At 34.1% G+C, this 17956-nt stretch overlaps 1 protein-coding gene across 1 annotated transcript in view; it reads left to right on the top strand.

Annotated features, from left to right (window-relative positions):
* The window catches only part of CEP120 (centrosomal protein 120), a 37389-nt gene that overhangs the window by 16324 nt on the left and 3109 nt on the right, over window positions 1-17956 (top strand). Inside the window, exons 13-19 of the mRNA XM_066568895.1 lie at window positions 1143-1239; window positions 1329-1481; window positions 2118-2207; window positions 2586-2678; window positions 4289-4450; window positions 7936-8058; window positions 9081-9179. Of these exons, the coding sequence (XP_066424992.1) occupies window positions 1143-1239; window positions 1329-1481; window positions 2118-2207; window positions 2586-2678; window positions 4289-4450; window positions 7936-8058; window positions 9081-9179 (817 nt within the window). The remainder of the gene's footprint in view (window positions 1-1142; window positions 1240-1328; window positions 1482-2117; window positions 2208-2585; window positions 2679-4288; window positions 4451-7935; window positions 8059-9080; window positions 9180-17956) is intronic.

Below are 17956 nucleotides of genomic sequence, written 5' to 3' on the forward strand. Positions count from 1 at the left end.
TCAGATTTCTGAGGTCAACTAATGCAAATCTTGTTTTCTTTTTTAATCAGTAACCGATGGAAAGTTGTAAGAATTTAATGCAGCAACTTATTTTAAGTGAAATACAAGCATTTATTGGATTTTTTCCTTTGCAAATAGAAGTATAGTGTAGAAACCTGCACCCTTGTAAAAAGCATTTTAGTGTCATCTAACCTGTATTTGCTGAAAGTGAATTTCTGTGGAAACTACAGCTGTGGTTAATTCTTTCAGCATCTTGTTGCTTGATATGTTCTGCAGCTTCCAGGTGACAAATGATTGTGTAATTTGCCTTTCTGAGTGATTATCACTGAAATGAGAGGTTTTGTTTTGACCAAGGTCTACAATTCAGTGTAGTTTCATGTGAGACTTTTGGTCATTTCCAGTTACATCATTTTCTGTTCCTTCTCTTAATACCTTTCTGTGCAAAGGACTGGCTTTGTTTCCTACAATTTGTCTGTCATTCGAGATGAGGCAGTTGGAAACAAACTGTTCTTGAGCAGAAACCACAACTACTTTCACATTAATTTATTAAAATATCTGTTATGTAGGTATTGTTTCACTGTGCGAGGGCAGGTAGATATTTTAACCTCTTTGTGATTTGAAGTTGCCAGTTCCCTATGCTGAAGCTTCCAGAAATGTGTTTATAGAAATCCAAGGATGTTTTACCACAAATTATATGCTAAGTTACTTATATTGTGGATGACTAGAAGGTTACTGTTAAAATCTAAACAAGGAAAGTTAGGAAATTTAATGAGTATTTTAAGTTGAAGTCAGCAGCAGTGCTTGTATATGAACAGTTACATCATTAGAAAGATTTAGGACTGTAGGTACAATTTTGGATTATTCCCTCATTGCAGGGATGTATTGATTATAGTAATTTGTTAGTTAAATAGGTTTCCAATGCCAGGTTTAAGTCAGAAGGCTTGCCATTAATTCATAAACTAGGCCCTAACTTAACAATATATATAGGAGAGCATGTTTGAGCTCTCACATGGGCAACTGTTTAGAGATTCTGAGCTTGCACAGAACAACTTCGGCTTTGCTGTTTTGGGTGTTGTCTTACAGTTCTTCTTCTGTATCTTTAGGCAGTTTTAATTAAAATAACATTCTAATGCTATTTATAGGTCAGGCACCAGAATAGCAGAGCTTTCGTACGCCGTCACCTTGGAAGACTACGGACTTGTCAAAGTGCAAGAAGTTATGGTGTCAGATTCTTCTCAAGTAAATTTTATATAAATATTTTCTTTTTCCTTTGAACATGTCTTTGACAATTTGAGGTTCCAATGAAAAATCCACTCTTATTATATCAGGATGTAGGTGCTGGTCAGCAACAGCATGTCCCTCACACTCAGCTTTGCCGTGCCCCAGAAGACCATCCAGAACCTCGAGAAACTCTGGAATACAAAGCAGCACTGGAGTTAGAAATGTGGAAGGAAATGCAAGAGGACATTTTTGAAAATCAGGTTTTTTCTCTCTTTTTTATTACCTAAATTATGTGATTGCCAGAGAAGTTTTAGTAGAATTGGTACAGATAATAACCTTAATTATATTTTATTTTAGTATTTCAAGTAAGAAATAAATTTTACTTATACAGAATATTAAAACTTCAGATGTAAACTACTCCATTCACAAATTCCATGCTCTTACTTAAGGAAGAAGGTTAATTCTTAAGTAAGTGAGGAAAGTGCTGGATTTGAACTGCAGAATACCATCTTCACAATTTTCCATTACTCTTTATAAAGTACAATAGATTCAAGATTCAAACTATTGATGTTAAATATTAATTCTGTATTCTGTTAGTTGCATATCTCATTGCTGTCTACTCTTGAGATTGTTCTATGTGTTCATGTTTACTTTTGAAAAGGTAGTGAAAATCTAGTAATTCTTTGGATATTTTTCTCAAACATGCATTTACTTTGCATTTTGTACTTCAGTTTAAGATGTCTTTCACTATCACAGTCATATCTTGAACTATACAAGTCAGCATGCTAAACACTTTTGCTTCAAGACTTAGGTCTGCTAGTACTCTAAAGGTGCACTTTCAGCAATTTTGATCTGGTTTGGGATTTTCTTTTTTTTTTTTTTTTTTCCTCTAAAAGCTTAAAAAGAAGGAAATGGTCCATATGCAAGCACTTGCAGAGGAATGGAAGAAAAGAGACAGAGAGAGAGAGGCATTAGTGAAGAAAAAGGTAAGGAAATTCCTCCTTATATTTGCAGAAAGTCTAAATTGTTATAAATCTAACAAGGCATTTGGTAACATGTATCAAAGGGTCTGTAATTAACCTTTGCAGCTACTGATATGCATGCAGCTAGTCTACAACAGTGCAAAAGAATTAAAAGTAGCCTTTAATCATAGAATATTTGTTGGAAATTTCCTTAGATTAGTTTTGCTGTATATGGTAGCTGTTTGATTGCATTTTACTTGCCTGGTCAAAAAGCCCTTCTATGGCCTATGAGTTAGAAGTAAGTACTCCATTGCAAGTTCTTAAGAGCTAGATGTTTGTTTTATATGGAAATTTCTAAATAAAAGCTATCAATATTTTATACTTTTTCCCTCCTTTGTTTAGGTAGCAGAATATAATGTTTTGGAAGGACAGCTTCAGAAAACCCTGAGAGATCTGGATAAGCGAGAGAGACAGCTTTTTAACGCTGAATCAGAGGTAAAAGCTGGTTGTATTAAACAATGTGATTGCATTAGCTACTTCTATAAGGTTTGAGTTTTCACATAGTGACAACTATGCTTTGTGTATAAGATACTAACTAGATACATTCATAGTGAAAAGTAGAGGAACACTAGCAATTAAGCCAAGTTTTGTTACAGCTACACTTTTTTACCGAAATAGAAATTCGGTGAACTTTTAAAAGGGTTGCTAGGATTACAGAACTGTAAACCTTCTATTCTTGACAGAATTAATGTCAGTGCAGACATTTGTGTAACATTAGCATATCTCTGTTTTAAATTTAGCACTGTCAAGTGACTGTTGTACACATACACAAGAGTGCCTCACTTCAAAAAGTAATTGCTAGATTGTTTGTTGAAATAGGAGAAGGTGACAAGAAGATCTGGGAGAAACTTCAGGTTTTGTTAGCCAACGTTTTCAGAGTTCCTCCTTCTGTTTATTTTTTTCCAATAGTGACAGGGTGAAAGAGGATGCAGGAGAAACCAGTAACTACCACTGTACTGAACACTCCCAATCTGGCAAAGTGTGTGTGACTTCAGGGGTGCTAGTCATATGGAAAGAGAAAATAAACTGCCTGTTCTTGTATTTCAGAACAAACTCAAAATTATGTAGGTAAAATACTGTGGTGTTTTAGCTGTCCAAACAGGTAAACTTTATCTTTCCTCTTTGTAACTCAGATTAATTTTTCTAGCCTACTAATGCCTTCTGTGCTTGTAACAAAATTGATAATTCCCAACACAGAAATTCACTGGCTGAGCCAGTGTTCTGTTCAGTTCCCAGGCTGTCTGTACCTCAAGATGCAGTTTGTGCTGTAAATAATGTTTTGACCTCAGCATCTGTGCAACAAAATCTGGTGCTCAGGTTTGGCCAAGTGCATTTCAGTCTGAGTAGAAGTAGTTATTTTGACTCTTATGTAGATTTTTCTAAAAGCTTTCTCAAAGTTTAGTAAGATTCTGACCTGAGAGCTAGAGATGATAAAAATCAGTGGATTCAAAAAACATCTGGTCAAAATTATGTAGTGTTCAGTTAGCAGATTCCAGTTTGAGAAATGGGACATTGGAGAAGTTTCTATTCAGCTAGCAGTCATCTGGGACAGTAGCATCTTCCTAGAAAGTTCAAACGTGTCAAGGATTCTTCTTCAGTTCATCTTGATGAAAAATTATCTCAATATGCTCAGTTTGAACAGTGCAGTCTCACTGACCTAAAGACTTTTTGGCTGTAGCTGTGACTTCCATGCTCTCTGCAGTGAACTGGAGTATTTAGCTTTTCACTTTGGAGTAGGAAGGTGGAAGTGAAACCTGCCTTGAGCAATCGTGTAGAATCTTTTAGATCGGACAGAAGAGCTCCCGAGACCTTGTTTTTACAGTAGTCGAGCAAGAGTATATTTGTAGCCCAAATACAATAATTGGCAGATTGGTAGTTAAACTGAAATTCAGTAAACACATATAGTGAGCAGTTGGACAATTTTATTGTTTAATTTCAAAAATTAATAACAATTTTTCTGTCATGAATAGCAGTAACAGTTGTAAGACTTTTCAAGTGAAGCTCTCACTCATATGGATTAATGTAAATATGTGTCTCTTTTTAAGCTTCAAAGAGTAAAGAAGGAGCTGCAAGCAGAGCATGAACGAAATCTGCAGGTGCTTCAGGATTCTGTGCGTCGAGCCAGGGAGGAATGTGCACACCAGCTAGAGCTAGAAAGGTCAAAAATCAAACAACTGGAAGAAGACAAGCTTCGCTTACATCAGCAGGTATGTACACAATAAAAGTGAGCATTTTTCTAAGAACACCAAGTTCGGTATTCTTAGTGGTTTGGAGGCAATTGTATTCTGGCAACTTTGTAACAAACATTTTATTTAAATTTGGGATTTCTGTGCTGAGATCCATCTGTGTCAGTCTTGCTCAGTTGTATGGCCAGTTTGCAGTGTGGTGCTTGTGATTATTTTTTCAACATTGAAAATCAAGTTTCATTTAAAAGCTTACATTACATGAAGAGCCTGAACAGCAATGTACATTTCAGTAACTTAAATAATTATTGGTCATTAACATCTAAGTAGTTTGACCATGCAGTTAGTTTTATTTTTCTATTGCAAAAGAGTATTTCTGTTATCCTTATTGGGACAGAAGGGGAAGCTCTCTTGTTATTGCAGTCTTCTATTCTGAGTAGTACTTTCTAAACAGAAAATTTAGACCATGTTCTGTTGTCCTGTAAGCTAACTTTGGCACTAACAACAAGGATAGTCTAGACATTTCTCCTGACTGTTAAAGTAAACTGTAAACGTTAGTACTTATTTTTTTAGCTGTTATAGCATTAGACACATAATTTGTTATTAAGTAGATTAAATCTCACAAATGCCTAAGTGTTGTGAAAAGTATTTTGTTTATGTAGATTAATTACTTGCTTTAGTGTTTTTTGTGTCTGATATGTGAGAGTGATAATCCAATATTAGCTTTCACTGTTTGAAAAACTGTGTCAGCCAAAACCATATTTTTGTACTTAGGAAGAGTTGTAATAGATTTTTGTGAGTTTTTCAGTTCTGTAATAAATACTGCTATTAACCTACTTCTTTATTTGTTAGCATATGTTAACCACAGTACAATGAAATTTTTTAAAATGCAGCTAATACAAAAATGTTGCTAACCTTGAAATAGTTATTTTGACTATTCTACTTCAGAGCACTCACTGAATTGAGATGAAGAAACCGCAGAATGCAGTCCTGTTCAAAGTGATAAGTGGATCACTTTTGCATTTTATGTGTTGTTGGCAGCTGCTAGTAGCTCTTGTTCAAGCGGCCAAATGCCACCAGCTAGTATTACTAATTATTCCTTCTTTCAGCTCCCACTGACCATTTTTAGCTTCAACAGACCTTTTCTAAATAAAATAGAATCTAAATAAAATAAAATCAGAATCACTTTATTTTTCCTTTTTAGAACAGACATACAATTGTCAGACCGAAGATCACTTAGCTCAGGACTATGGTGCAGCAATGGCTGGATTTAGAGGATAAGGAAGCAAGATTCTGAAAAAAATGCAGTTTTGGTATATCCAGCAATACCATCAAGGGTTATATGTACTCTTTGCCAGAAGCAGTTTCAAACCCAGTAGCCTCCAATGAAAGTTTTCTTCATGATCTCATATGATTCCTTTAAAAAAGTATTTAGTATTGCAACATCCTATGGCAGTGAGTTTTGAAATTTAATTATGTCTTTTATATTAAAAAACTTCTTTTTGTTAATTTTAAGTACATTTCTTACTAATTATGAAGGCGCCTTTAGTGCCTGTGCAACATACCGTTCCTGATTACATAGGTGGCTGTCGTACTGTTTTGCTTCCAAACACAAGCCCCACTATGTTTTCTCTTGTTTTGTACTAAGGCCATTTTTTCCAGAGCATCCTGGCTGTCTTCCTCTGTGCTGTTCCTGCTATGCTTCAATATGTGATGGTTGTTGCCACATATTGTGCATGAAACAGGCTTTTTTCTTTTGCTTTGTTGGGGGTGAGATTTTGTTTGCCTACTTTGGAGTTTCACTCTAGGGCCCTGCTCTTTGTGATGTGCACAAGCAGAAAGTTTCTGTTGCTACCAGATGAGTCTCTTCTTTTAAGACCTTTTTGGATGTGGAGTTTTTTTGTCTGTGTGACTTTTTTGGGTTTTTTAACACATGTTAAATGTTCTGGAATAAGTAGTCTTATTCCATACCTTTAAAAGGGACTTGTCAATACACAGTTTCCACACTTAGACACTTAGAGATCTCTAGAATTCAACCTGTTTTGAGGTAAGCCCCACTATATACAAGAGGAGATCCTTGAAGCATCCACCTTGAGGAACATCACCCTTACTTTCTGGATAAGGAAGTTGTTCTTTATTTGTGGTATTTTTATAGTTTCCTCATGTCCACAATTCTGAGGTCTCATAAGATATTCAGTCTTTGAAAGCGTTTCCAGAACAAAACAAGAAATTAAACATTGTTTTAGAAGTTCCAGGGAGAGCTGATATTTCTAATAGCTAAAGAAATTGGTTATTGTCTTTGGCATTATGTCTCTGTCTGATTTAAAAATAAATAGGTAAAAATGAAAGGTGTTAAACAGCAGTATCTTTTGTTCAAGTTCAATAGGTTATTGTAGTTGTGTGAGAAAAACAATGACAGCAAACTCTGGTTTTGTATCACTCCCTAGGAAATATCTTTGCTTTCTTACATCCATTCCGTAACAATTATATATGCAAAAAGCAGAAATCTGGGAGAAAAGTAAAGCTGACTCAATTAGAAGATCCAAAGAATTAAACTATTATTGTACTAGTAGAAATTGTTAGCTTTGAAACACAAATGAATTCTCTAAAGCATTTTCACCCAGTATTTAAACTGTGGGATAGAATTCATGGAAATACTTGCATTATCTATTTGGACATAAATACAAGATCAACACATGGGATCATTTTCTAGTATGGAATAGTTCAGTTCCGTCAGGTGTATTAAGGTATTTATAGTTGAGTAATATTTAACAGAAGAAGAAAACCTCACAAAAAGTTCTTAGTATTTTTAATATATTATAAAAAATGCTGTTAAACATTTGACTTCATTACTTTCTCTGTAGCAAGTAATTGTGTATTGGCATCATTTTTCAAATTACCCATTGTATGTAAAAAGCAAAGCACTCTCGTTATAAAACTCTTCTTGAAACTGTGGAAATACAGTGTGAGGGCAGAGGTACTCAGCATTAAGTCATTAGTCACTGAAGCCTTTCTACTTTAGGCTTTCTTCTAAATCATTTGCCTGTACAAAGTATTAGTCGTTTCCTTTCGCAGACATTCCTAAAAAAGTTATGCTGTGAAATTGAGTAAGTAATAAAACTTCATATAGTAGATAACACTGGCTTTCTTCAAAAGATGTGTAAATCTTAGTATTATGCTTTCTATATTTCTTCTGCAAGTTGTTTTAGAAATGTGAACAAAAATGTGCATAAATCTTGATCTTATGCTTATGAGGACAGACTTGTTTTTTTCTTTCCAGTACTGAGCAAAGATCCTCCTTAAAACTCTTCCTATTAAAACATTGCTGTGTGCCATCTTCAAGAAATCATTAATTATGAATGTGTAACTTTCAGTGTCTGTTTTATATCAGATAATTGACAGTAAAATGTTTGTTCCAAGGACTAAGAAGTAACTTAAATTCTGTCATCTAATTATTTGTCTGTGAATGGGCTTTTCTGCTAACTTGCATTTTGGTTTCTTTAATGTAGCTTTTTGAAGCAGAAAATAAGCATAAGACTTTAGAGAAGGAATTCCAGCAATACAAAGAACAGCAAAGTAGCAAACCAGAAATCCAGCTACAATCAGAAATAAATCTTCTCACTTTAGAAAAGGTATGTTGAATTTTTCTAGTACTTAAAAATTGTCACAGTGGTGTGTTCACTGATAAAAGGGATGTAGAATACTACTGTGGGATGAAGTGGTAATTTGTCCATTTTGGTTTACTTTTTCCAGTAATTTCTTCAGAGTTTAAATATTCAGACACAAATAACATCAACAGTCACCTTATTTCTGTAGAGGAAGCAGTAATGTGCTTTAATAACTTCTAATAATGCAAGCAACTGATGCAAAATATTTTTGTGTTTCTACAGATTTTTTAAGCTCTTACATTAAATATTTTTAGATTTTCTTCTTTTGTTAGATGAACTAAACAAACCAGTTCCTTAAGATCTTCACAAGTTTAATGAAAATAATTTTTGTCAGATTCAAAAAAAGTACTTCCTCAGATGTGAAAAATACTTTAATTCTAATTGTGTTTATAAATATTTTCATTTGTCTTTTAATACAAAATTTTTTGCACAAATAAATGAAATTAATTTTTTAGTGGTAACAACTTTTAAAGATGTATTTAGTTGGTAATATCATAGGTTCACACTAGTAGATGCAGAGATTTTAAAGAATGTCTGGAGCAGATGGGTATTTCAGAGAAAATTATGTAGGCCATATATTCCATCAGCAAACTAAAGAAAAAAAAATCTATGTACCTTTTTAAGAGAGATTTATCCATCAGCATTTTCATTAAATTAGTGTTTTTAACCTCACTTTGAATAAAAAAAGGATGAGGGGATGGCTGATCTGAGAATGTTAAATTTAAGGTTACATCAGCAGATTTAGTGCTAAAAACTAATCTTTTTCTTTGTATAGACGGCCATCCAATAAAAATAAGGTTATATTTTAAACAAGAAAATGTTCTTGTGCCATAATATTTATGTTACAGTGTATAACAGCTTTAGATGATGTTGTATATTAAGCTACATAAACACTTTTCTTAAACCAGACTCTTTGTATATATACATCTTTCAGTGATTGTTACTGCTGTTATTGCTTCAGCTGATATGATTTTAATTGCTTTTAGGTTGAACTTGAAAGAAAGTTAGAGTCAGCTACCAAGTCAAAGCTTCACTACAAACAACAATGGACGAGGGCTTTGAAAGAACTTGCAAGGTTAAAACAGGTATGCAGGTTTTCATTGCTCATATGAGACAACCAAGTTATTGTCATTTTGGAAGCTGCTGGGATTACTGTTAACTACTGTTTTCATGTTATTAGTGTTTTGTTTGTTTTTGCAAAGTAAAGCTCTCAGCTGTGCTTTTAACAAAAATGAGAACAGCAAAACTGGCTTGTGTTTGACTTCGAACTCAGGAAGGACCAAGGCTCAGACCTGCAAAGAAGGCTGAACTATTTAAAAGCAGACCTGATTAGAAAAATAAAAGGTTTAATTTTATTCCAAATAATTCTGCATCAGCTCTTCCAGGAAAATATTTTGCCACAATCCCAACCATCTCGGTCAGTTACATAATAACTGTTTTGTATTTTATTTGTATAATGAATGAAGGGTAAAGATGAGAAACAAATCCTTCACTTTTAGAAATAAGGGTTTAAGTTTTGATGATGCATAAAATGAAGAAAACTTAACTTACACTGGATGTGAAATTTTTCTCTGCTTTTGGAAATTCTAACCTCATACTAATGTAATATGCTATTTTACTTCTAGGAGCTCTAATGTGTCTGTGGGCATCTATATAGATACAGTTACATACTTTTGACTTGAAGTTACTCTGTTTAAACATGCAGTAGTAGCAGTTTCATCCTTGTTGAATCTCTATTACGTGTTGTGTTTTGTCATCATCTGTCTTTCACGAATTCCAGTAAATATTAGCTAAACAAAGTGCTTAAGAATGGCTAGCATTTCCATTAGTCCTGACAAACAAATTAGTAGATCATTAATCCCAATTGATTCATGAACAAACCTTGACATGAGCACAGACCTTCAGTATTCACATTTAGTAAAAGGTTTTTATTGCCTGTATTCACACCTACTTCCAGCTTGAGGAACAGTGTTGGGTTTTCTTAAAGATTATGGTACCTGCTTCATTTCTACTGATAGAATATTCAGGTTTTGGAGAATAAGAAGTTAAGCCCGTGTTCTTCTAGTTTATAGTACTTCTTTAGTCTGTATTTATGTTTGAAGAGAGTCAATGCACACCACAACGGTTTTTAGTTAGTAAGTCAAAACTAACCTTCATTTGCAGTCTTCAAATTGTACCTTTTTTGCCTAGTGATAAAAGGAGTCATCTACAATTTGTGAAACATCTATGCTTGAGAAGGTGATAGGAGGAATATAAATCTTATCCCTCTGATTAAGATTTCTTCAGCAGTCATGAAATATCCAGCTTGTTTTTTCTTGCCATGTTTTAAAATTTGCCATGGATTAAAAGCAAAGATTATCACTTGCCACACTAACACTAATGTATATCACTATCAGGTTCTTGTTACAAATTTCATCACCAAAGACCTGGTGAACTGATTTCATTAATATGTGTTGATGGTTTCAACTGAACCTCTTGATGAAAGTCTGAACCATGAAACAAGTTGGCATGTGCAGTGGATTATGCTGCCTAAAACTTTTACAACAGAACAAACCCTTTCAATGCAGTTCCTTGTGGTTTTTATATTCCTGTGCTTCATCTATACTTAAAACCTTTATCAATAGACTAAGTGACTTTAAAGAGCCAAATAAAAGTTGAAGCAAATCTGATAAAAAAAACTTACTGTGTTTTAAATATAAATTTGGAAACTGTAGCTTAAGGAATTCTAGATTTGCTTTAGTTCAGATGATTTGTGCAATTGTGCATAGTCTAACCAATTTCTTGTTTGAATTGGATTAGTACCATGTTAATTTTGTGTTGCCTCTGGTGAATAGCCACAGGGCTGTAATCTGTGCCAGTAATTTGTCACACCAAAGCTCTCTAGAGAACTACACAAAACATTTGTGTAGTGAGGATTAGACGCTGAAAGCCATATCTTAGATTGTTAATAAATGTTAATGACAAAACCCAGCTGGTAAGTCTTGGAAATGAGATCTAATGCTTTGTGCCCATTGCCAAAAAAATGTTTAAACAGAGATTTCCATTACTTAAAGGTGACCTGGTGCAGTCAATTTGTGAATTAAAGAAGCATAATCTACAGGCTAAGCATTTAGTAAAATGCTCTTCTGATTTGCAACCATAAAAGTCAATGTTTCCTTAATTAAAAAGTTTTCTTTTACTTTGGAACTAGTTCTTAGCACACATCTGGGATAGTTTTATATTTTGCATAATATGAGAGACACTACACATAACTTAAAGTATGGGACTGTTAATAGAATATGATCTAAGTTTCTCCATGGGTAGGACTTTTAATGCTAAACACAGTGCCAGTTTTATTGAAGTACACAAAGGCACACATACATATTTACTTATGTACTTAGAAAATACAGAAGTTAGTTAAATTTAAATTGGCTTGTAAAATTGAGTGACAATAGACTTTACCCAGCTTACTTTTCTTTTCTCTTTTACTCAGTAGAAGTCTGTATTAATGTTTCAATTGTTATAGCCCTGTTCAACTTTTAGGGAGACAAAAATGTCATCAAATTAACTACATAATCTGTGCACCCAGGTAAATGTTAACATTTCTGGAGATTTCAAAAACTCTTTCAATGTTTGGTGATTGGATGACCTAAGTACTACACAAATGAGATTTCCTATTTTTTTTTATGTGAACATTATTTCTCAGAGGAATCATCACTATTTACATGAAATTGCATCCATGTTTACACAGAACTTAGATATCAAATTTACTACCTGTCTGAAACAGGTAAGAAACATTTTATCAAGACAAGAATCAAAATTGGCAGAAATGTCATTTTCAGAAGTTGATTATCTCAGTTAGATTTACTCTAAATAGCCAAAATCTCAAAATGTGCATGCATCCACTGTTCTGGAAGAAGTATTTTTATAAGTTTTCTAATGTGTTTGTGTCCTACAGACCTGTTAGAACCAGCACTGAGGTATTTGTTTAAAACAGCATAGACCATATTAGCTGGCTGACAATTCATTCTGTCTTGTCCAGTATCCTGCTTATCCACTCAGTAATTAATTTGATTAATTTATAAGTAATTTAGCCAAGGATAGGATGTAAATCTTTGTTAAAAAAAATAAAAAGGCACACACTCGCACACAAAAAAACCCCACAGTTGAAAGTCTAAATCTTGGTTAAAAACTGTGTCTTGAAACCATCCAGGCCCTCCTACTGACTTGTCAGCTCTGGGTTATTTTCAGAAAACTTTACTTGAGTTCCTTAGCTTCAATCGTAAGTTTTTCCCACAGACTTGCATGGTATGTATGAGTGGGAGAGTGAATAGTGGCTGCTATTTAGCCATTGTTTAGTCTAGTGTATGTATGTTTACATCTCCCTTTTGGATTTATAGGCAGCTATGGCAAAATAAAGATTGTGCTTCCTTGATTGAAGAGCCTCTTAACTAAAGCACCTGGTGGCATACAGGGGTTCTTTAATGATCTGATTATAATTCAAATTTTGATGGTTTTTTTATTATCAGTTAATTTTTGTTAAATGCTGATATTTCTGTAGTATCATAAGTTTCAAAATGTGATTGAGATTTCCACCATACAAGCTTCTAAAACAGTATTGCATTCCTCAAGCACTACATTAGAGATGAAAACTGGTGAAGAAAATTAGTAAAATCTTGAAATATGTTATCTGATAACTAGAATGCAGACTTGTTTGGTATGGATTTATTTTGTTTGTGGAGGAAAATGGAAAAATGTGAAATTAATAAGGAATATTGTTGATGAGTATAATTTCAGGAGGTGAGTGAGGGGCTGAAGGAAAAGGAGCAAGAGGAGTAGGAGGATTAGAAGTGCTAAGAAAGTAGCGCAGGAGAAGGTGTCTGCACCAACTAATACATATTGCAGAGATAATTCTTGATGTTCTTACATATGATATTCTTGATTAATCTCTTGCTGCCTTACTGTGGGATAGTAGCTGATGATTGGGTGATGGTGCAAGTATAATATATTTCCCAGTGTTCTGAGTTTCTGGTGGGTTTTATATTCTGTTCACAAAGTTGCCTTTAGTCCAGCAGCTGATGATTCTGGAGTGTTCCCTTAGGTACGATTTAAAAATACAAAAGGTTAGGAACAAAAGTAGTAGTACTTCTTATTGATATTTGAAATAGCCTGACTGTATAGAATAAGCAGTTGGGAATAAATCTGAAATATTCCTTATTTTAGGATATATTATAGGAGTAAAGTTTGGAAAGTTAGCCAGAAAGTCTTGACTGAGAGTTTTCAGCATGCAGCATGTATGCATTTGTGTGCACTGAAGTACACTTGAAGAATACCAAGTATTCACCTATAACTCAATTTTTCAGTATACACAGAATAAAATGAAGATTGTTGTTTCAGCAAAGGGATTTAGAAATGTTGGACTTAATTTTATGCATAAAGTAAATGTGCAGAAGTGTTCTATTAATTGAATTTTTGCTTTGAAACATCTCACAATAAATTCTGCTTCATTTCAAGTCCTGCTATACAGTAGAGCTCTGTTCCTTCCCTATTTAAAAAAAGAAGAGTGCTTGTTGCTCAGTGGATTTTTACATTGTCATGGAAAAAGTGGATTTAATACCTGAGTGTCTGATAAAGTGACATCAGTTTCATCACTGATATGAGTAAAAAATCCTTCCTTCTCTCTCACTATAACAAAATACAGTCTTTTTATGGCCCCTGAACAGATCATAACAAAATTGTATATAAATTAATTTAAAGTGAGCATGCCTCCCTTCTTATCAAACTGTTGTAAATCCTTTGCCATCTTCTTGTATTGATGGATTATTAGGAAATGGGCTTCTCGTGCTCTGCTATGAATGGTATACATAGAACAAGTTTTCTGTTATGCACCCTACAAACTGTTATGACAGACTTTTTAAAGGAGTCAAAGACTAATGTTGGGAAAGACATTCGAAAAGCACAGAATATGAAGTGTGTAATGTAAATTACACACAAGATCAATCATGAAAGAATCCCTTCTCACTTGTTTTAGTGTCTGTTTTCCAAGCTGGACTGTCATGAACTGAATGGTAGGAAAATCTTGCTTCAGCAAATGTTGATTTTTATTTTTTTAATTTAATATGATTTTGCTTAAATGTTGCTATTCAGGGCCATAACATGGCACACCTCTAAAATTCTTGACTTTCAGTGACTTCAATTAATCTGGACTTCTTCCCTTTACACCCCAAATAAGTGCCAAATATTTGCCATGTTTACATCATAATTTTATTAGTAATCAAATTAGATACCAAATTACATTTATCTGAAAGGAATTCCTACCCAATATTAGCTTGGAGACAAAATGTACTGATAAAGGTGTTTCTCTCCTTCATTGAGTAAACAAGAATTTAGTACGCACTATATTTAATCTTGCTTCCCTAGAAATCTAGGACCATTATCCCTAGCATTGATAGAATTTTTCTCCAGAGAAAAATATCAAAAGGAACAGGAACTGAACAAAGGATTCTGCAGAAAAGGCTCGCTTTTCTTTCCTCTCTCCTTGGCTTCTTCATCATTCTCTGTTGTCTCTTTCTTGGTTTAATTAAACATTATTAATGATACTTATTTAAAAGTTACAGTTCTCAATGAATTCATTCAGTGAGGGCATAAAGGACCAATATATTAAATAATGATCTGATGAATATGAAAGCATTGGGAGTAGTGTGTCCTCTTTGTGGTCTGATAGATACAATTTAAAATAGACATTGGTCTATTAACATTAAGAATATGTACTTCGTCTATATACCACTTCTTTAAGCTAGTCTAAAATGCCTTTTTTGCTCTCAGGTTGCTGTTGTGAGCATGTTGCTGGGCAGCAGAAATGTATGGATCATTGAACTTCCCTGCATCAAATAGTAACGCATCAGTATGTCATGAAACCTGTGGTCCCACAGGCTGCTTCAGTTATGCTTTTCTTCTGCAGTGCAGGTGGAAGAGCACTTTCAAAATTTTCCCTCATAGATCAGAGTAATATATTTCACAAACTGAAGGACTGGATTAGAAGGCTTCTACTCAGTGTAGTCACAGCTATGTGATCGTTTGTGTTTAAATGAAAGCATTGTTGTCCAAGTAACAAGTGCTACTCTTTTTTGCATCAGTTTTCTAGTATTTAGTTTTTGGTCAATTTTTGCACAAAGTACCTTCAAAATTAATTTTCTCACAGAATTATTGAGATACATCAATTTTACAGAGTTGGAGTAATACCCACTCTCTGCCTCTTGCTTCAAACACTTCAACAGTACTGCTTTATATGTAGGGGCTGGGTTTTTTTCAAGCATAAATATCTATCTTCTTTCAAAACTTTCTGTGGTCAAAAAGCTCCTTGTGTGCTCAAGTATATTGCTTAAGTGAATAACTTCCATTCTGTTAATAACTTGAATTATGTCTCTCGTTTGAAACATACCTAGTTTTGAGTTTCAGCCATACTCTTCATTGGGTGAGAAAAACCCAACTAGTTGATATTATGTGAAATATCAGTCTGGTCCATACAGAGGCCAGCAGTAGGTGCACAAGATCTAGAAATGCAGCTTGGATATCTGAATAGCCTCCAGCAGCCCTCAGTCAGTTAAGTACATTCTGAGCCAGCAGGTGCATTCTGGCTATTGTACTTAATGGACATAAGTGAATGTATTCTTTATTTATCTGTTTCCTTTTCAAACTGTTTCCTTTTCATTTTTATCTCCATACTATCCCACTCTTTACACATCCACTTTTTCTCTGCTGAATTACATTGTAACAGAAGCAAACTTCCATAGTGATTTCTTCATTAATGAATATGTTGAAGGGTAGATTCTTGTGGAATTCCACTTTGACCTTTTTGCTGTTGTGGAGATGATCAATTGCTGTCCTTTTTCTGGTGTTCTAAATCCTGAGTCAGCTGAGAGGGCTTTTTGCTGTGACTGCTTAGTTGTGTGTTTGGTAGGAGGTTTCTTTAGTGTGGTGTTTGGTTGGGTTTTTTAAGACTGGTGGGAAGAGTGACTTTTCTATAAAAGCTAGATTAATTCTTCCTGGTGTACCCCTATGACCTGTTAGGTTTGGGTTTAGTTATGGTTTCAACCAGTTTGGCCACTATGGAAGTTAAGTTCTGCTGGTACTTTCTGGGTATTTCTAAGGCCTCAATTTAAATAAAGAATAAAATAAAAAATGGAAAAATAGTTATTCCTGTGGTGTAAACACCAATGTTGGTAATGGATTAAGACTAACCTCCAGTCAGTGTCACAACTTTTTGTTTGGATTTCCTTATAACTCTTGAAAATTCTAAATACCAGCAGTCTGTAGTAACCTGTTTCAAGTACCTTGTTTAATCTACAAAAGCATACATATACTGTATGTATTTGTGGATTATTCTCAGCCCAAGGCAGAATAGGTTTTATTACAGCATTCTTCAACCCTTTCCCACATAAAAAAGGATCTCTCTCACATGGGAATATCCTTCTGCAATGAATTCTTGATGGAGAAGGAAGGACTATGGCCTTATCTTCACTGAATGCTTTTTCTATGCTTCAGTCATCTATCAGCTGTAGACTCTGGCAGGATTCCTGCTTCTGGTTTTTTATTAGTATGTATCTCTTTAGCAAGATGTTCTTCATGATTTATAACCTGTCTCACTGAAGTTTTAACATTTAATTTGGCTGGCTGGTCTATATTTAGTATTTTTAGTATAAAAACAAAGTTTTTAAATTCTTTAGGGTTGATTTCTTGTTGAGTACTTCTCTGTTGTGTTGTCTATTCACATTAACAGTTGAAGCCTTTTTTAGTACCAATTCCTTTTGAAATTCAGATCTTCTCGCTCACTATTGATCATCAGCAGGGAGCGTTTAAAATGCTGGCAGCTGGAATTCAGGAAACTACCTTATTAAAATCTTTCAAATAATATGAGGTTGACTGTGTAAATAATATGCTTACACATATCAAGCAAAGAAATTACCTTTTTTAACCTGCATAAGAAATATAATATGGATTGTATTAATAATCAAACACTCCAGATGAAAGCAATGTCAGAATTTCAAAGATAAACTTGCACTTCACAATATGCCTAGATCCAGGATATTTGTGTAACTCCTGTCTTATTTTGTAACTACCCGAGTTCTTCTGCCTTATTCTGGGTGTAAGACTGACTACACAGTTAGTGCACAAGGTCATATGGAAAATGACAGGGAGAAAAATAAGTGAAGAGAGGACCATGTTTACTAAACCACCTTAATGTCATGAAGTGGATTCAAGCCTTTGTTTTTTTAGTATCTGTATAGAGCTTAAAAATTAGAGCCAAGCAAACTTTTAGAATGGATAGACTGATTTCATTAAAACCACAAAGTAAGTTACCTGACACTTTACATAGTACTATACAATTGCAAAAGGGCACCTTGCCAAGGCTTATTTTTTAACCATAAGTTGTAATTTCGAAAAGCAGTTCTTAAAGCTTTGATACTAGTCATTATGGGGCTGATGATGGAAGTTTCCTGTAGCTATTTAGATTTTATTTTCTAAAAAAAATTTCATATACCATATAGTGAAGGAATAAATCTCAGTAGCTTGAGCAGTTCCAGAAGTGTAAGTTTTATGTCTACCAACTTAAGCTAGAGTTAGTAAGAGGATTTGTTAATAATTTTGCTGTTTTGTTAATGGGAAGAAATCTCTAGGCTGCAGTTGATCCAACCTGGACAGGTTTACTGTGATGATGATAGTCAGTGGTCTTACTGCATTATAGATATCGCTAGCTAAGACATTGTGTTAACTCCTACATTTCTAAAACTCCTGGAGATGTAATTGTCATGACTTCATTCCTAAAGTTCTGTTCTGTTGCTATAATTAGCACTTTTACACGTAATCATGTAGTCAACTGAGT

Source organism: Molothrus aeneus, chromosome Z (genome assembly GCF_037042795.1).
Source record: "Molothrus aeneus isolate 106 chromosome Z, BPBGC_Maene_1.0, whole genome shotgun sequence".
Lineage (NCBI taxonomy): Eukaryota > Metazoa > Chordata > Aves > Passeriformes > Icteridae > Molothrus > Molothrus aeneus.